Source organism: Colius striatus, chromosome 23, assembly GCF_028858725.1.
Source record: "Colius striatus isolate bColStr4 chromosome 23, bColStr4.1.hap1, whole genome shotgun sequence".
Lineage (NCBI taxonomy): Eukaryota > Metazoa > Chordata > Aves > Coliiformes > Coliidae > Colius > Colius striatus.
This window is the reverse complement of record NC_084781.1, coordinates 6929363-6948071: the sequence shown is the minus strand read 5'-3', so window position 1 is coordinate 6948071 and position 18709 is coordinate 6929363. Positions and strand designations below refer to the sequence as shown.

Here is an 18709-nt window from a genome sequence, read left to right as displayed (position 1 = left end):
TTACATTATTAGACAGAAACTTTTAGGAGCAAAACAGAAAAGTGATGCAAGAAGTAAAATTCCCAAGACACAGGAGGCCAGTATCTTCATCAGCTGTTCGCAACAGAGACATATTCAAGTCTTTTACGGTATTTTTGAGGTGCAAAAATATAGTTTAAGAAAAGTGGAATTTGAAAAAAAACCCCACCAAACAGCAAAAACCAACTGAATGTCATCTTAGGAAAAAGACCAAAAACCAAAGCAAATCGCCTCCCCCCACATGAAAACCTCCTGAGCTGTCAACTCTGTGGTCAGGTTGGTTAGCCAGATTGCACTCATTTCTGCCACTGAACCGGTGCCCCTCAGGTAGCAACCTCTTTCAAGTAGACCCGGTAAATTCCACTGAACCTAGTCTACTGCAACCAGAAACGTGTACAAGAATTCTAAAGCACTGCTATTCAACAAAAGGGATGCTGGTGGACAACCAGAGGTAAAACCTCAGGGGCTGGACTGGTGAAGTTAAGAGCGTTTCCCTGATCAGCTCCGCACCTGTAAACACGACCTTCTCATCGCCCACACCGCAACTCTGTGGCCCAAGAGCCAGTCCAACCCCATCACGAGCAACCAGCTCCACTTCCCAGCACCAGAGAGAAAACGTCAAAACCGAGATGGAAGGACACAAGAACACTCTGTTTTTAGGTATGCGCTAATAAACTCTGGTATCACCAGCGATGCAAAAGCACAGCAGCTGCTTCTCAAATAAGCAAACTACAAAGATACGCTCACCCGCTCTATGGCTGACAACCTGCCTGCAAATGGAGAGACAGAACGAGCCTTTCAAAACCATGGTACAGAGGACCTGGGGAATTTTCTTGCCGGTGCAAGGGCACAGCTAACAAGTGATGCAAAACAAGAACCAAGGGAAAGGAGCGCTGCAGCTTGTAGTAAGTCACACACCCCCATCATGTCTTCCCTCTTCTGTCAATGGGTGGGCTGCTGTCAGACTCTGGCTCTGGCTACCTTAGAAAGGCTTTTTTTAAAAAAATCAGGAAAAAGATCAAGCATGTAAAAAAAAAAAAAAAAGAAAGAAAGAAAGGCAAAAAAACCCAGCCAGCGAGCACTCCAGGTGACAGCAAACCGCTGCCCCGGCCCTGCCACCCTTGGGTCTGGTTGCACGTCCGGGGAGGCGGAGGGGCAGAGCGCCGGTGCCCGGCCCCCACTGCAGCGCATCCCTTCGGAGCAGCCCCTGCCCCCCCCGGAGGCCCCTCTCCCGCAGAAGGACGCGTTATCCCGCAGAGCATCCTCCGCAACGGAGAGGAACGAGGGCCCGGCCCCGCGATGCGGTGCATCCCCCGCGGGGAAAGGCGCCGCCGCCCCCCGGCCCCATCCTACCTCCCGGTGGCGGAAAGCGCATTCCTCATCCCTGCGGAGGGCGCGGGAGAGGGAGCGGAGGGAGGAGGATAATGGAGGCGGCGGCGGCATCGGGAGGACACACCGACGGTAAGTCGCGTGCGCGGGGAGGGCCCGCGCGGCGCGGAGGCGGAGGGCGCCCACCCGCCCGCCGCGCCCCCCCCTCCGCCCCGCGCCGCTCGCTCGCTCCCTCCCCGCGGGCAGGCGGCGGCCCGGCGGCGGGGCGCGCCCTTTGTGCGGGGAGCGGGAGCGGCGGCGCGGGCCCCGCGGGCGCGGTAGGTGTGTCCGGGCGGCGCGGGTGAGGGGTGTGCGGGCAGGGGGTGTGCCGGCCGCCGGGGCGGAGCGGGGATGCTGCGGGCCGGGACCCGCGGGCCGCGCCGCGCCCTCTCTCTCCCAGCCCTCGCCGTTCGCTCCCCACCCCACCCCCGCCCCCGCCCCGCTGCCCCTCCTCACCTCTCCGCTGCCCGCCTCGGCGCCGCAGGCCGCGCGGAACCGCCGCAGGTTGATGCCGATGGCGGCCGAGACCTGGAGCGCCGCGTCGAAGCCGGGTCCAACCCCAGCCGCGGGGCCCCCGGAGCCGCCGGAGCCCGGCGCTGCCCCGCCTCCCCCGCTTCCCGCCGCCCCGCCGGAGCACGGGCCGCCGCGCTCCCCCTCGCCCGCCGCCGCCACCGGCTCGGCGGCTCGCAGGCTCCGCACGGCCGGCACGCGCAGCCGGGACCCCCCCAGCCCCCGGCGGCCCCAGCCGCCGCTGCCGGGCCGGGCAGGGAAGCGCCACCGACCGCTGTGCGCCATCTTTACTGTGAGGCGACGAGCCAGAGAGCGGGGCCGGGCCCCACCCCGCGCCCTGGATAGAGCTTCGCCGGCCAGCATAGGTGCTGCATAACGGCGGAAACCATGCAGGTTGCGGGGCCTCGCCATCTCGCCGCCCGGGCGCCTGAGTAAGCCATGCGAGACGGATGCTTGCCCGCCATAACGCTGGGTGATATGCAGGGCCCTGGGCCCGAGACCCAGCGCGGCCCCCCGTGCTGGATAGCTCGGCCTCCCGCCGCCGCAGCCCCGCATAGCTCGGAGGACCATACCCGCGCGGGGGAACCTCGCGAGCGAGCCCCGGAACCTGGCTGCCGCATAACGGAGACGTAAGCTGCCCGCATAATCGCGACGTCAATGCAGAGCGAGAGCAACAACCGCTGGCGCCCGGGATCGCGCATTCGGCACGGAGAGCCCCGCGGGCCCCCTCCGTAACGTCAGTGCTTATGCGGGGCGCGGGGCTCCCCTCGGCGCGGCCCGGGACCCAGCATGGTCCGGTCGGCACCCCGCATACCTGCGGTGCGCAGCCAGGGCGCGGGGCCGCAGCGCCCAGAGCCGCCTCACGCCCTGACAGGCCGGAGCCCCGGGACGCCGGGGCCGCCTGGCTCCGAACACCCGAGCGGGGGGAAAGGGGAGCGGCGCGGCGGCGTCAGCCCTTCCCCTCCCAGCCCCGCGTACCTGCTACCCCGGGCCCGGCGGGCCGGGCCGCGTCCCACTACGGGCTCCAGGCTGGCACAGATGGGGCAGCGGGCCGCGGCTCCCTCCGCTCCCGCCTGTCACACCGCAGGCTCGCCTCCATCTTGCACAGCACATCTAGACCCGTGTGAGTATCCAGTGAGGGCCAGCTCTCGTCCCTGAGAACACCACCACTGCAAGCACCGGGTTATCAAACGGTGCTGCAGGGGGCAGGTGAAACTCCTGGTTCCTTGGGAGTCCACCAGCTAAAGGAAGGGAGTGACTGAGGAGAAGAAAGCTGTTGGACCATGGCAGAAGCAACAAGCCAGTATCTGCCACAGAGCAGAGACCACAAAAAGCTTTAGAGCCTACTGCTTCTGCTTATGTCGTGCTTGATGCCCTGCCAGGGTTCTGCTGGGGGAGCAGGGCAAGGGTGGCTTTTCCCTCAGGGCTTCGAGGGAGCAAAATTCAAATGAGATGTGTCCTGTCGCTTTAGGGAGCATGGAAAGGATGGAGCATTTCCAAGCTCTGCTGGGCTTTGCTAGTCAAGTTCAGTCCTCTTAATGAAGCGGGTTGAGCAGCCCCCACACCCCAGAAACTGGGGGTGTCTGCCTCCAAGCACCCGCTTGTGCCAACCCCTCAGCCAGGGCGCTTGGCCACAGCCCTGGTTAGGGTTTCCACCACGTTTTGCTAGAAGAGTCACCTTCCTAGAGGGGAGTGTCAGATCACATGTCCTCAGCAATAGTGCCCAGCCTGTCTCAGGTGTAACAGAGCTTTCTCTAGGGGCAGTGTTGCTCAGTTGTACTGGGCATAGCAAGGTCCTGGACAGGCATATGTAAAGGTGAATGCAGGGTGCCGTGTCTGGGTAGGGGCTGGAAGCCCAGTCCCATCACTGGCAGTGTTACAGACTTACCAGGTAAAGCTGGTGAGTTCTTTTAGCCTGTTTCCCCATCCTTCCAGTGGAGGTGACCTGTTACCAACTGTGATCCCCAGCTGGTGGGTCAGAAACAAAAATAATTGCTTTCCATCGCTGTCAACAATGACCTGCTGGTGACCAAATATGAGGTGTGGGAGCTCACCTGCATTACCTTTCTGAAGTCTAGGGGGTGTTTTGCTGTGATGTGATGAAAAGGTCATCTCAGCTGTGGGAAGAACCACAACAGCTGTGCTCATGGTGTAGTGCTGAAGTCCCTTGGGGCAGCCAAGCTGCAGGGCTGTGGGTCCACCAGGGAGACAAGAGGCCCAGAGGAGCAAATCAGCATCAAAAGGGAGCAATACTGACCAGGAACCACCTTCTGGGACAAGAAGAAGAGTTAAGTCCTGCTCCAGCAGGACTGCTGCCTCCCACACATTATGAACACGCTAGAGCGCAAGGGGACCCACCAGGTTTTTGTGTACGCCTCTGAAAGCTGCTTGGAAAAAGGAAAGCCTGCAGATTTTTGGCAGCTAACACCTCCAGCCAGCAGCAAGCCAAGGCAATACATACAGGAATGCTCTGCTTACCTTCAAAGGCTTCCACAAGACATACTCTGCTTACCCTGTGTCAGAGCCACAGCAGAGAGCTCGTAGCAGTGCAAATAAAGCACTGGCCTTTCTGTTTGGTTCCTGCTAGTTGATGCAATATGTGCAGAAACACACAGAACTGTCTGCACTGTGGATTGGAAACTGAGGCTCTCACGCCCTCCTTAGTGCTGTTCCCGAAGCAAGGAAGTTGTCCAATGACCCAGCCCCAGCGCAGGAATGTTCAGCGGCATCACCAGGGGCACAGGACAGGCCTTTGGGCAGCCACCCCTCCGAGGAGCTGCTCTCCACTGCCAGCAGCACTCCTGGGCTAAAGATAGGTCCGTGTCCCAACCACCACAAAACACCACAACAGCTCAACATCAGTTCCTGCCTCCTTTATTATCACAGACAGTGCTACAGACCCAGGAAGCGTGGTTCCAGGGATGGTGTTAGGGATGGTGGGGGAAGTCTTCCTTCAGACATTGTAACCAATCAGGCCGCGCTTGCCGATGATTTCCCCGATGTAAAACCACATCAGCACCTCCGTGGCCACCAGACCATTCCTCACTGCTTCCTAAAAGGGAGAAACCCACCAGTCAGAACACTGGCTCCCACGGCAGCTCCTTCACCTCTGCAGTCAGGATTTATGTATGGACAAGCCAAACCACCCACTGATTCAGAAGAGAACAATTTGAGCAAAACGCCAAAAGCACAACAGAGTATTTATCGTATTCAGCTGCTTCTGGCCAAACCCTGTCTTGAATACGCTCCCGAAACGTTCAGCACAGTCTCAGGTAGTGCTCCTTTTTACAGCCATTTTTGAGAGCTCATTTCTCAAAGCACCCCTGCTGCGGGAGCCGCTGGCAACGCAGGGCCGAGCAGCCTCAGCACAGCCTCAGCCGCACGGTAAGCCCGTACCTTGACGGTGAGCTGCGCCAACCGGCCGCTCTGGAAGCCCCTGACCAAGGCCTTCATGCTGTCGATGGCGCGAGGGATCTCGGCGGGCGTCGGTGGGGCCAGCTCCACCTTGGCGTAGTACCAGAACGTGGCCAAGCGCGGCTTCGAGTACGCCACGGCGGCTGCGGGAGAGGGAAGCGGTCGGAGAGGCGTCGTTCCAGCAGCGGGGCTCCCCCCCAGCGCCCCGGGCGCGTCCCTCCCGCCGCCCCCGGCCCCGCCGCCCCCGGCCCCGCCGCCCCCGGCCCCGCCGCCCCCGGCCCCGCCGCCCCCGGCCCCGCCGCCCCCGCGCTCACCGCTGAGCAGCTGCGGCCCCTGCGTGGCGATGCGCTGCGCCAGCCTCTGTGCTGCCTGCGCCATGCTGCCGGCCCCGCCAATGTCACCCCGCGCCGCCGTCAGGCGCCAGCCGCGGGCAGCCCCACGCGAGGACCCCGCGGCGGGGCGGGGCGGGACGCGCCGGCGCACTCGAGGCCGCGGGTTCGAGTCCCGGGCTGGGTCCGTCGCCCCGCGCAAGCGCCCAGCCGCCCTCACGCCAAAGCCACGAGGCTTTGCTACAGCCGCCAGACCTCCAGCGCCAGCTCTAAGAGCCGCTCTGTATTTCATTTCCCCCACCCCTGCTCCGTTCCCACCCCTCCCAGCAGGCTCATCCTGGGAGGGGCTGCAGGGGCACCACTTTCATGCCGAACAGAGGTTAAACACAGCAACTAGAGCAGAGCAAAGTGTTTGGTGGTGCTGAAGAACATGACCAACATAAGGGACAAGAGACAGAGGGCCAGGGTGCCCAGCCCCACAGCCAAGGCTTCAGTCTTCCCCCAAGCAAAGGCTCAAAGCTGTAGCGCAGTGGAAAGTCTTAGTATTAAAGAGTAAAGTCTTGTAAGGAAAAGAGAGAACAAGGGAGAGAAAAGGAGGTCGCTAAGGGAGGCTCCGGAGGTGGTGGCGATGCACAGGACACAGGCTGGAGGAGGGTGGCTCTGGAGCTCCCACTACTCCTGCAAGGCAGTTATGGCGTCAGCGATGACAAGGTGAGGCCCGGGCATAAGATCCCGGATCTCAGTTCAGCCTGTCCTCCAGCTCCTCCTCCTTCTGCTTTTTCCTCTCTGCGAGCCACTGCTGGATCTTCTCTTTAAGCTCTGTGTTTGGTCTGATCTGGTCCATGGTAAGGGGGCTCCGGTTAAAAGGATCTGTCTGGTCACTAAAAAACAAAGCATAGAGAAGATGGTTTGGGCAGCCCCAAAACAGGCCAGGAAGAGGGACTGGAAAAGTGAAATAGACGCCAAAAAAGGCTTACAGCCCGAAGCACATGGTGTGTACCTGAGGAGGTGCCGGGCTATGGTGGAACGGTCCACAGTGACGCGGGAAGAGGGCAGGATGACAGGGTCTGACATCAGGGTGCTCATGATGGGATCCAGGAATTCATCACAGGCATCTGCATACGTCTCCTCCTCCTGCTGCTGGCGGTCTGCAAGAGACTGGCAGGCACATGTGGCCTTTAGAAACCCAGCCTCCCACTTCTTTCAAAACTGAGTTTGCTCTTAACAGGAAGCTGAAAGCACTGACAGGCTTGTACTGAGTGGGGGCCCTCCCACCCGAGCCTCAGGGGAAGCCCCACTCACAGAAATCCAGCTCCATGGCAGAAATGCAGTGATACACAGAGAAAAAGGATGCCAGAAACCAGATATACCTTTTTTTCCCCAAGCTGAAGTTCACTGCAGTTCTCACCTTAATCCTCTCAGCCAGGTTACTGAAAGACACTATCATGTTGCCAGGCTTGTTGATTTTCTTCAGAACTCGTACTGTTTGGGCAAAGAGCGTGGGAGAATAGGAGCGGCCGTCCTTGGGCACTGTGGCACAGAAGTTCTCCTCATCCCTGGGTCACAGGTTAAAAGAAAGCAGATGTTTAATAACACACATTTATCAGTCTGCAAAGCACAAACCCCTACCAACAACTGCATTACCACAGCTAAGAGCTCAAAGCTTGACCATAACTAACCATCTCTCCCAGGCCTCCTCCAAAAATGACCCATGATATGAACGTAATCACCCTCATGCTCAGTCTCGTCTAGTTGTGTTTTAGCTGACTTCCCCAGATGATTCACATGACTGTTGCTTCCAAGGAGCACAGTGTGCTTCCAGAAAGCCCCTCTCAGGGCTGTGGGAAGGAGGCAGAGCAATCCTGCCAGCACGGTTCCCCACAGAGCTCTGCTTGCTGGGATGTCCTGGAACAGCTCCCAACACCCCACATGCCAGCTCTCCCTTGTCACCTACCCGAGGTTCAGGTAGATGTTGCAGATGTCAGACACCAGCTGCTGTGGCTTGAAGTCAAACTCGCTGAAATCCTTGACTTTCAGAGCTCCCATTTTTGGCCCAACCAGGTGCTGCAGGAAGTAGTTGAGCATGGAGATGATGCGCTCAGCAAGGAAAGGATGCACAAACAGGGACTTAATTTCTGGAAGAGAAACCAACAGTTCCCTGAGCTGCACAGCAATCCCATCCCCTGAGATCAAAGGCCTTCCCCAGGTCCCAGCAGGGTGTCTCTCCCTACCTGAGGTGAGGAAGGCCAGCGTGCCAATGGTTTCGTTGGACATGATGTTGTGGAAGCGCGCCAGCTGACCAAACATCTGCAGGCTCGACTCCTTCTCACGCCGAGCCTCCTGGGACAGGCTGTCCCACTCCCCACGGTCCTTCTCGATCTGCTGAATTTTAATCTTGCTGAGGTACTGCAAAGACAGCGCATGGAAGTAGCTGAGAGAACAGCAATAACAAAGCCAGGACTGCTCCATGCTGCTCCAGCCTAGCAGAGGCCAAATCAGGCCATGAAAGGTACAACACAGCACTTGAAAAGGCCATTCAGAACCGTATGTTTTACAAAACACACTTTTGTCTGGATGGGCAACTGTAGAAGGCCCATCAATGTTCAAAGCCAGCTAGGCAATATCCACAGCACCTATCTGACCCACCAGCATCTCAACAACCAACTGTAAAGCAGATTAAAAGCTCCCAAAAGTCCTTTTTAACAATGGAAAGTAGCTCTGAAAGGTACACAGTCACCACGCATCAGAGACGTTAGTTCACCTTGCACATACCTGCTAAACCCAAAGAAGTGCCTGAGGCACAAGACCTTTATTATGATAAAGCCAAATGAATCTAAATAATCACAACCAGAAACATCATTTACACTCCAGCTACATCCAGATTAGCAACAGGATTATTGCCTCACTGCTCCACCAGCACACTTTATGCTGGATCTGAGAAAAGCCTTTTAGCTCCTCTTTGTTCTGACCTGCCTCCCACATCCAGAGGGATGAGAGCACCCCAGACCCCACTGCCCTTCCAACCTTCACCCCTTCCTGCAGGCCATGGCTCTACCAGCCTGGAATCACTTCCTGCAAGTACCTACCCACAGAAATTCATTGGGCAGGACCAAGGCAAGGTGATACTCCCCCAGAAACAAGAGTAGCACATCCAGCCATCTTCTGAGGAGTCAAAGGTCAGCCCTACCTGTATGGCTTCATCCAGCAGGAAAATAGCATCATTCATCAGCAAGTTAAGGAAACGCAAGAAGAGAGGAGGGTTCATGGCCTCCAGGTTCTCCGAGGCATAATCAGCTAGTGCCTGCAGGGGTGGAGGGCAGGGTGAGCACGTGGCACAGTCCCAGTGCACAGCAGGATATGGCTCTGACACACACACGCTCCTGTACACGTGCCTGTTGCCTCACCTTGATGCTCTGCCGGTACGAGTCCGTGCCCCACATGTACCTCAGGATGGGGTACATGGGGCGGCGGTAGTTGAACTTCTGCTCAAACTGGTGTGGGTCACCTGGACGGAAGGAAAAGCGTTTCAAGCAGGTAGTGGGCCCAGGCAGGGGCTACTGACTCCTTTTCACTGCTTGACATGAAAACCCTTCTACTGTACACATCAGAAGCCTGTTGCTGACTTCCAAGCAGTTCAATCCATCCCATGTTAGAGACGAAGGAGCTACAAGCACTGCCTGTTACCCTTTTTGGACATACAGCTCTGCATGACCCAGAGTTTGGCAAGACAGAGGCTTTGCTGGAACAGCACCTGCCCAGCACAGCAGCTTCATGAAGCACCAACAGATTCATTTGCCCTGGGTGCACTTCAATCCCCAGAGACCTTTCCTCCTACAGATGCTACTCTTCCCCCTTCGTGCTTACCAGTAAACTCAATATCCACAAAAACTTTGATGAGCGCCTCAGCGAGCTGGGCTGCGTGTTGGTAAGAGCAGAACACTCGCTTGCGATGAAACACGCTCGAGACGAGTGGGTTCTGAGCCTGATCCAAGTGAGGCATCACAGCTTCCAACACTTCTGCCAGCTTAGCTCGCAGGTGAGGGTTTTTCATCCTGCCAGAGAAAACAACAAAGCCAATCCAGGATGGCACGAGGGCCAGGGTGCAGGACAGAGCCGCTGAGGATCCAGCCAGGAGCTGCACATATTGGTGGAGGAGTGCCTGCTTGTTGTGGACCATCAGTAAAGTCAATACCAGCTTCCAGCAGCTTACTCTCCAGAGCCATAGGTTGTACCTACCTCTCCACATCACCCATGAACACAGTAACAAAGTGAAGGATGTGCTCCAGGGAATCAGCAGAAGTCTCCAGGATGTCATCAGCAAAACGCCGCAAGAAAATGAAGAAGTCGCCCAGATTATCAGCAAAGAACTCTGCAAACAGAGACTGTACGTGAGTTCTTCCTCCTCAGGTGGCTCACTTACCCCTTTTCTAACCTTCCACTTACTCCACCCCTCCTCATTGCCCTGATTCTGACTCAAGTTTTAGAAACAAATGAGCTGGGCCAGAACAGTGCAGCCATAAAGGATGCCCAGCCGGATGACATCAATAACACACAGGATCAACTTTGCCTCTCAGGTGCTGGACTATTTAGGAGGTGAAACCTAGCAGCTGTCTGCTGATCACACACACCATTACACAAAAGGCCTCAACAGAAGAGAACCTGAACAGGAGAAAACACCAGAAGAATTTTACAGAGAGTAGTAAATCAATATAGTATTAATCAAAGCTTTACAACTTGACAGTGAGAAGAGTCTTTAAAAGGTCACCAGCATCAGTACCCTAAGCACACCCCCTCCGAAAGCCCCACATTACCAAGGTGACCCTCTCCAAACAGAGTATTCTGCACAAGGAAAGGTCTGGCTGTATGGCTTCACCTGGCACGTAGGCCAAGGCGCTGCTCTGCACCTCCGGCAGCGGGAAGGTCAGCGCCAGCGGCTCCGTGCCACTGTTGCCCATGGCCAGCTGCACCAGCAGCACTGCCATGGACACCTGCAGGTTCAGGCAGTTCTGCAGCATCTGGGGCTCCGTCATCGCCGTCTTGGTGGAGAGATAGATGGTCATCAAGCGCTCGAACTGCTCCCTGAGGCTGTCAGCGGCGGGGCTGGAGCTCTGCTGGGCTTCTCGCCACGCCACTTGCAGGCGGTGAAGGCTTTGGTTTATCTTTACCATCTGGTCATGCAACCTACCCAAAAAACAAGGCAAAGAGGAGGTGAGATGAGACACACAGGCTGCCCCAGCAATACAGAAGATAGCTCATCCCTTCACCCTAAATCCAAGCGCTCTGTGCAGTTGAGCGCAGACCATTTTGCGTGCATCATCTGTCTAGGGCGCCAGCAATGGGAAGCCTTCAAAGAAAGGCAAGGCAAGGCAGGGCCTAGGAGGATCCAGACCGTGCTGAGGAGCCACAGAGGCCTGCAGAGCAATCTGGAAAACCAGGGGGTCAGCCCATGAGCTGGAGCAGCTGCAACCCCCTCCCCTTCGGGTTGCCCAGGTCAGGGATCCGAGAAGCCCCAGAGAGCCCTGGGAGGTGACAGACCCAGTTCCTCAGTAACCAGTCCCTTGTTTAACTTCTTGGTCAATTACTATATTTAGAGAATAAGCCAGAGCAGAACAGCATCTAGATCAGCAGTGACCTCACGGTATCCAGGCAACAACCTGCAGAGGGAAGCTAAGAAAGAGTGTATTCTAGTATCCAGAAAATCCTTTCCTGGAAGTGGGCAGCTTCCTCATTTTTCTGCCTCACACACAATCTGTTTGCTGGGAGATTTGGAGAGTTCAGATGCTCTACCATAAAGGTGCTTTCTAGTAGAGAAGTGATATGGCTACAGCCTGTTCTCCCAAGAAGGGGAAACTGAGCTGTCCACAAGCAACCAGCACTCAGCTGTTACAGTTCTATTAATAACTTAGAGTCTCTCAGGATCTTAGCATAGGCTGTGACCAACAGCAGAACAAAACCTCTTTCCATGAAGCTAATCAGTCAGCCTGAGGCTCAAACATCAGTCAAAGCACACAGGGAAAGGTACTCAGCAGTTCAACCAGCTTACTCTGCATTCAGAGTGTTTGCTGCTGTTTTAGATGGGAAGCAACAGCCCTGACACTGATCTGAGAGCAGCCAGTTACCTGTGAAATCCCAAGTGAAGGGTGTACTGGGTGAGGACCAGGTTCTCTGTCACCAGATTGTAGCTGTTGGCAAACTCTGGCTCCTGCTCGCTCAGAGCGGGTATCAAACACGTCTCTTTTTCCAAACCTGGAATGAAAAGCATCTCTGACAGCTCCTACTCAGAAGCACTAGTGAGGAGAGGGGTCAGGAGGGCCTCTGCCGAGAGCACAGGATGAGTACTGCTGATGGTAGGCAGCATTTTGTTTGCATCCAGCTCTACCCTTGCTCTCAACTCTCCCTAGACTGACATATATAAGAGGGAAGGATCCCAGAAGAGCCCCTTTCCCTTCCTCCCCCAACGCCTGGGCATACCTTTCATATGTACATTTTTACTCCTCCTCTCCTCTTCATTCAGCTCCTTCAGGGCACAGTAAGTAGGGTTGAAGGTTAGCAGCTTTAGAGATTTTGGTTTGCAGAAGGGCTGGCACAGCTTCAGGAGAGCAGCTCCCAGGTTGAGGAAGAAGGCATCTGAGGCATACATCTGGAAGAAGATCTCTGGCATCTGGTTAGCCCAAATCTTGGTGCGGCCTGCATTGGCGTGGAGGCAGTTGCCTAGCCAGGAAAGGATCCTGTGCTTTGTCTCTGGAGACAACTGCAGCAAGTTCTTCAGCATCTGGTAGATCTTCTCATGGAACTGGGCCGTAAACTGTTTCAAGGGACAGAAGGCAGTTGAGGGAGCTGCTGGCAAGGATTACCTTTTTGCCTCTCCCACTGTGAGTGCTCTCAGAGCTCTCCGGGCTGCTCCTGCTGCTCTTGGAGGTACCACAAGCCTTTCAGAGGACATTGCAGCCAGGATACCAGGACTAATTACATGTCAAACACACATACTATGAGTGGGTTGAGATCAGCAGCACAAACAATTAGGAGAGTACTCAAAAGACAGCTGTTCTCTTGGGGAAGAAGCCCTGGCAGCAACAGGGACTTGGAGGAAACACACAGCTGGAGAGGCCCCTCTCTGGGACCACTTCTGCATCCAAGACTATTCCTGTGCTTATATCTTGCTTTCTGATGCTTTCCTCCTGTGTAAGAGCCCTAAAGATCCTCCTAACCCTCTTTCCAAAGCTCAGCCATGCTGCCATGTGCCAGCCCACCTGATGAATGTTGGACTCCTGCACTTTGATCTCCTGTGGGCTGGAGCGGGATGGATTCAGGAAATAGCCATGGTTCTCCACAACACCAGGGGTCTTCAGCAGGCAGGAGGTGTTTAGAATAGTACCCAGCAATGTCTTCTGGTACATCTGCCCATTGCTGGGATCCTTGGGCTGGATGTAGCCTGCAAAAACCTAGGGAACACAGCAGGACATGCTAACAGCTGTTGTCTAAAACCCTAGCTGAAAAGAACACAAAAACTGCTTGGTACAGGACAGACTACCTAAAAAGGAAGAGGATAAGAGTACACATAGAACGCTGTTACATTGTACTGTTGGCTTGACCTAGGCAGATTAGGTCCTATACGTGTGTCCCTCCTACAAGCAGAACCTATGAGAGGCTCTTAATCAAGCCAAGGCACCTACCTTTGCTATATCCTTCTGCTTTGTGAAGTAGAGCAGCATGTCGAGGTATGTGTAGAGCAGGATCTGGCAGAGGTCCAGGTCTTTGATTCTGCCCAAGAGGATGTCAAACACGGGAACCATGACCTCCCCAAACGTCCGCACCTCCTCGTCCATTGTTAGGGCTTCAATCACCTCCTCAAGGAACTCAGTCATGTCTTCAAACTCTAGCAGGGGGACCAAGAAGATGAACCACAATCCTCCCACACACAAACTTCAGCATATGAACACACACCATGACCTAAATGTGACCCTGCCTTTCACGAACCAGGAGAGACAGAGCCGCCCCCACCCCAAGGCCACTCCTCCCACCAGCTCCAGGCACAGGGCAGCGCAGGCACCACAGATGCACTTACGTGCCCCTCTCAGAGCCTCCAGCAGCAGGTCCACCAGCTGCTCTGACACATTCTGGTTGACGTAGATCTCCGGGGTGAGGAGGACGGTGCGAGTGTTGGACACCGTCAGGTTCTGGCAGCGCACAGCAAAGGGCAGCAGGTTCTCCGGGACCTTGGTTATCTGCACGATGAAAACGAGAAGGCTGAGACCACGACATCCACTCCTGAAGCCCCACCTGGGTGACCTCAGGCCAGAAAGTTGGGTGACTCAGAAGCCCCTGCCTACCTCTTCTCTTGCCCTCTGGAAGCAGGCGTAGAGATAGTGCAGGATCTGCCTCTCCCCTGCGTCCCTGTCAGCAGAGAGGTTCTGGGTGCTGGCAGAGGTCATGTGGATCAGGTGGTTTCCAGGCTCCTGCAGCAGCAGGCGAGTGAACAGGGCCTGGGGACCATCAGACAAAGGAGCACAGTGAAACAGCCTCAATAGAGACAACCTCCAGGACAAAACAATCCCATGATGCACAGGCTGTTATCTCTGCTGAGAAAAGCGCTCCACCCTGCTGCTATGAAATAGGAAAGCACTACACTAGCAATCCTCAGGCTCTCTCCTTTACCAAACAAACCCTTTTTCCTTTCAGAGTACCAGCAATCATCCTAGACCTTCTCTTCATTGGAAAAGCCTTCAAAAATATGGTTGTACCAACAGATAAACTAAGCACATGTCCACTTCACACAGCCAGACCTGAGCCCTTCCTCCCTCACACCTCATCCAGGCTAAATTTGTTGCCTTCCCTATCTCATTTACAGGCACTAATCTCCTGCAGCCTCCAGGAAAAGGAGCTCCCAGCAGCATCTTCTGAGCCTGTCTCAACCTTATATTCCAAAACGCCTCTAACTGTTTACAACACAGCTGTAGCCAGTAAACCCAGGCTGTGCTCAACAAAACAGGAAGACCCCACAACTCAGCACAGGTGTGTCAGGGAGAAATAAACTCAGCTGCTACTGCCCAGGTCAGTAGAGCCTCGAGGCCACCAGCCCTACCTGCTCCACATTGTCCATGTCCAGCCAGTCCTGCTCCTCCAAGTCCGTGGCCATCTCCTCCAGGTAGACGCAGCGTGCTGGGATGCCATTCCCACTCTTCATGCTGGGGTCACCTGGGCAAGATGAGGAGCAGCCCATTGGGGCTGGGGGACTGCAGAGGAACCCCCAGACAGAGCCTGGCCAGGGACACAGCTGCCCGCCACAAGCTGCTGCACATTCCCCTCCCCTGCTCCCCCCCATCTGCCCAGAACAGCAGCGTTTACCCAGGGTATCAGCCCCCTCTCCCCTGCAACACACCAAGGGCTCCCCACACTCACTGTTGTCGAGGGTGATAAGGAAGATCCTCTGGATCATGTGGTTGATGTTGAGCTGCTCGCACAGCTCCCGCTGCGAGCGGAAGGAACGGCTGATCTCAGCCACCGAGTAGTCACAGTCATCCAGGCTCTCCGAGACACTGTTGTCGGAGTCATCCTGACTGACCGAAGCCTCCTCGCCTACAACACCAACACCATCAGCCCCAACACCTCACCTGTGACCCCCCCCACCTCCTAGGAACCACTGACTCCCCCCGTCCCCCAGGAATTACCATCCCCCGCACCTGTGAGCTGCCGCAGCTGCTGCTGCTTATGGACAGCTGCAAAGTGTTTGGCATCGGCAACAGAGCTGAAGAGGGCAGCAAAGGGGTTGCTGGAGATGCTGTTGTTGTTCTCCTGGTCGGTCATCTCCCATCAGGGCCACGCCATGCAGGAGCGACGAGGCGGCGCTGCGAGGACACGCTGCGATCAGGACCCAGGAGAGGAGCAGCGGGAAACAGGACCCCACGGGCAGCCCAGCAAGGCAGGGTGACAGCGGGAGCGGGACTCACCGGCGGCGGCCCGGGGGGTCGGGAAGCGGGAGCGGGACTCACCGGCGGCGGCCCGGGGGGTCGGGAAGCGGGAGCGGGACTCACCGGCGGCGGCCCGGGGGGTCGGGAAGCGGGAGCGGGACTCACCGGCGGCGGCCCGGGGGGTCGGGAAGCGGGAGCGGGACTCACCGGCGGCGGCCCGGGGGGTCGGGAAGCGGGAGCGGGACTCACCGGCGGCGGCCCGGGGGGTCGGGAAGCGGGAGCGGGACTCACCGGCGGCGGCCCGGGGGGTCGGGAAGCGGGAGCGGGACTCACCGGCGGCGGCCCGGGGGGTCGGGAAGCGGGAGCGGGACTCACCGGCGGCGGCCCGGGGGGTCGGGAAGCGGGAGCGGGACTCACCGGCGGCGGCCCGGGGGGTCGGGAAGCGGGAGCGGGACTCACCGGCGGCGGCCCGGGGGGTCGGGAAGCGGGAGCGGGACTCACCGGCGGCGGCCCGGGGGGTCGGGAAGCGGGAGCGGGACTCACCGGCGGCGGCCCGGGGGGTCGGGAAGCGGGAGCGGGACTCACCGGCGGCTCGGCGGCGGGGACGGCCCGGCGGCGGGGACGGCCCGGCGGCGGGGACGGCCCGGCGGCGGGGACGGCCCGGCGGCGGGGACGGCCCGGCGGCGGGGACGGCCCGGCGGCGGGGACGGCCCGGCGGCGGGGACGGCCCGGCGGCGGGGACGGCCCGGCGGCGGGGACGGCCCGGCGGCGGGGACGGCCCGGCGGCGGGGACGGCCCGGCGGCGGGGACGGCCCGGCGGCGGGGACGGCCCGGCGGCGGGGACGGCCCGGCGGCGGGGACGGCCCGGCGGCGGGGACGGCCCGGCGGCGGGGACGGCCCGGCGGCGGGGACGGCTCGGCGGCGGGGACGGCTCGGCGGCGGGGACGGCTCGGCGGCGGGGACGGCTCGGCGGCGGGTGCGCGTCAGCGCGTCGCGGTGTGACGGCGTCAGCGGCGCGCGGCGGAAAGTGGCTGGGGGCGCCGCGGCTGTTAAAAGGCGGCGGTGGGCGGGGCTTGCGGCAGCGGCAGCGGCCCCTGGCGGCGCGGAGGAACAACCACACTGGCGCCCTTCGCCCGGCCCCGCCCGGCATGGGCGCGCGGAGGTACCGGCGCGGCACGGCACGAGCAGGGAGGTACCGGCACGGCGCGGCACGGCACGGCACGGCACGGCACGGCACGGCACGAGCAGGGAGGTACCGGCACGGCACGAGCAGGGAGGTACCGGCGCGGCGCGGCACGGCACGGCACGGCACGAGCAGGGAGGTACCGGCGCGGCGCGGCACGGCACGGCACGGCACGAGCAGGGAGGTACCGGCGCAGCACGGCACAGCACGAGCAGGGAGGTACCGGCGCGGCACGGGGAGGCGACTGCGGGTACGGGGGCACGGGGACCGGGAGGCGGCAGCGGGCACGGGAGCACGCCGCCAGGGCCGGTGAGGCGGGCGCGGGCGCGGGGATGGGGATGTGGCTATGAACGGGGACACGGAAATGGGGCTGGTGAGGCTGCCACGGGAACGGGAAGGAGGGCGGCGAGGTGGGCGCGGGCATACGGGTACAGGGACGGGGATGCGGCCATGGGCACGGGGGTACGGGAACCGGGACAGCGACGCTGCTGTGGGCACGGAGACGCGGCCATGGCACTGGGCCGGGGGCGGCGAGGCAGGCACGGACACAGGCATGGGCACGCAGCCACGGGAATGGGCATAGCGGTGCGGGTTTGTGATGCGGACACGGGCACAGGGGCATGGGCATGGAGACAGAAGCATGGGCACGGGGATGCGGGAACGGGCACAGGGGCGCGGGCATGGGGATGCGGCTACGGGTGCAGGGGTAAGTTGCAGTGGATAATCTTTCGCGATGTTTTCTAATCTTCAGGACTCTGTGGTTCATAACGACAGAGAAACAGGAATGAAAATGCAAACACGACTACAACGGTGTCATAATCGCCCCTGTAACCAGTGCTGGAGACACACCTGCTGCTTGACATGCAAATGTTGAGCAGTAAATCAGTTACTAACGTCATCAACAACTCATTGTCACACAAATGAGCATGTTTAATTTGCATATGTAAACAACCTGTTTGTAGTTGCATAAAGGTGAAAAAAAAGTTTAATAGTTTTAGCTAATTATATGTTTTCATCATTTTGTTAGGGGTTGGGGGGAAGTGGGCTGGGGCAGATCTGTCTGGAATTGTTGTCATAATTATGCCATTGTTGTTATCATTAGATTGTTTTTATGCAAATCAGTGCTGTACACTTGCATATGTAAATAATAAAACCCGGTTAAATATAAATAAAGTATTAATTCCTTTTTTTTTGAAATCGGTTGTGCAGTTTTAAGCTTATGGGGTAGAGAAAGCAGAGAGAAAAGGGCTACCAGTGCTATAAAAAATGAGAAAAGGAAGCCTGGTTCTCATTTGCATATGTAAACAACCTATTTACACGTAAAGGGGGGTGGGGTGTGTGTGGAGAGAAGAAGAAAAAGATATGAAAAAGACTAATAGTATCCTATTTTTGATTTATTAATGTGCTGTTTTTTGGTGGGGGGGTGGTAAAGTGGGGCAGGGGCTGGGGAGTGTGTTGGGGGGGGGTGGAGAGAATAAGAAAAAGTCTGGTTTACAGTACCTGTTTTTGTACTGTTTTGCCCTGACTTACAGTGACCTGTTCCAGTACTGTCCTGTTTTACACTGACTTGTAGTGACCTGTTTCATTAATGTAACGTTTTATAGTGACCTGTTCCGTTAACACCTTGTTTTACACTGACCTGTTTCGTTAATGTCTTCCCTCTTGGGGGGTGGGGGGGGTTAAGGGGGGGGAGGGGGGGTCCGGGCGGCGCGATATGCAAATGAGATGCAAATGAGATGCAAATGAGATGCAAATGAGATGCAAATGAGATGCAAATGGTGGAAAACATTTGCATGTGTAAATACCTTGATTGCAGTTGTATAAAGGTAGTAAAATCGTAATACTTTCATTTATGTGCATACTTCTATGTATGGCGGCGGGGTGGTGAGTGGTTTGGGGGGGGGGGGGGGGCGCTTGTGGCTGGGGCTAGGAAGGAGCTGGGTCAGTGGTGGGAGAAAGGTGATCTAAGGAGGAGGGCG

At 57.7% G+C, this 18709-nt stretch overlaps 4 protein-coding genes and 1 long non-coding RNA gene across 8 annotated transcripts in view; 1 reads left to right on the top strand and 4 right to left on the bottom strand.

Moving 5' to 3' along the window:
* Nucleotides 1-2187, bottom strand: part of KMT2A (lysine methyltransferase 2A) — a 43104-nt gene extending 40917 nt beyond the window's left edge. Inside the window, exon 1 of the mRNA XM_062013961.1 lies at nucleotides 1843-2187. Coding sequence (XP_061869945.1) covers nucleotides 1843-2181 — 339 coding nt within the window. The 5' untranslated portion in view covers nucleotides 2182-2187. The remainder of the gene's footprint in view (nucleotides 1-1842) is intronic.
* On the top strand, nucleotides 2103-15659 carry LOC133627618 (uncharacterized). Of its 2 annotated transcripts, none has more exons than XR_009820315.1 (3): nucleotides 2103-2525; nucleotides 14488-14651; nucleotides 15454-15659. It is a non-coding gene; the product is annotated as an uncharacterized LOC133627618 (long non-coding RNA). The 2 variants fall into 2 exon arrangements; XR_009820314.1 differs by having other exon boundaries at nucleotides 14488-14690.
* Nucleotides 4755-5946, bottom strand: ATP5MG (ATP synthase membrane subunit g). The gene is made up of 3 exons (XM_062013958.1): nucleotides 5625-5946; nucleotides 5293-5453; nucleotides 4755-4948 (listed from the first exon to the last, which is right to left on the bottom strand). Exons 1-3 carry the CDS (start codon nucleotides 5929-5931, stop codon nucleotides 4850-4852), a joined length of 567 nt encoding a protein of 188 aa, XP_061869942.1. The 5' UTR covers nucleotides 5932-5946; the 3' UTR covers nucleotides 4755-4849.
* Nucleotides 6034-16198, bottom strand: UBE4A (ubiquitination factor E4A). 3 transcript variants are annotated; one of them, XM_062013955.1, is made up of 20 exons: nucleotides 16133-16198; nucleotides 15320-15484; nucleotides 15039-15215; nucleotides 14722-14834; nucleotides 13970-14122; nucleotides 13705-13864; nucleotides 13313-13515; nucleotides 12890-13081; nucleotides 12111-12444; nucleotides 11759-11885; nucleotides 10513-10820; nucleotides 9876-10008; nucleotides 9504-9691; nucleotides 9044-9144; nucleotides 8827-8940; nucleotides 7871-8045; nucleotides 7594-7774; nucleotides 7048-7195; nucleotides 6640-6797; nucleotides 6034-6520 (listed from the first exon to the last, which is right to left on the bottom strand). In XM_062013955.1, the coding sequence occupies exons 2-20, from the start codon at nucleotides 15441-15443 to the stop codon at nucleotides 6379-6381; spliced, it is 3231 nt and encodes a 1076-aa protein (XP_061869939.1). In that variant the 5' UTR covers nucleotides 15444-15484; nucleotides 16133-16198; the 3' UTR covers nucleotides 6034-6378. The 3 variants fall into 3 exon arrangements, with proteins under 3 accessions (XP_061869939.1, XP_061869941.1, XP_061869940.1); XM_062013957.1 differs by lacking the exon at nucleotides 16133-16198 and adding an exon at nucleotides 16091-16107; XM_062013956.1 differs by lacking the exon at nucleotides 16133-16198 and adding an exon at nucleotides 15587-16077.
* Nucleotides 15667-17372, bottom strand: LOC133627609 (proline-rich protein 2-like). The gene is made up of 2 exons (XM_062013920.1): nucleotides 15755-17372; nucleotides 15667-15707 (listed from the first exon to the last, which is right to left on the bottom strand). Exons 1-2 carry the CDS (start codon nucleotides 17370-17372, stop codon nucleotides 15667-15669), a joined length of 1659 nt encoding a protein of 552 aa, XP_061869904.1.
* Between the last annotated feature and the right edge of the window lie 1337 nt (nucleotides 17373-18709).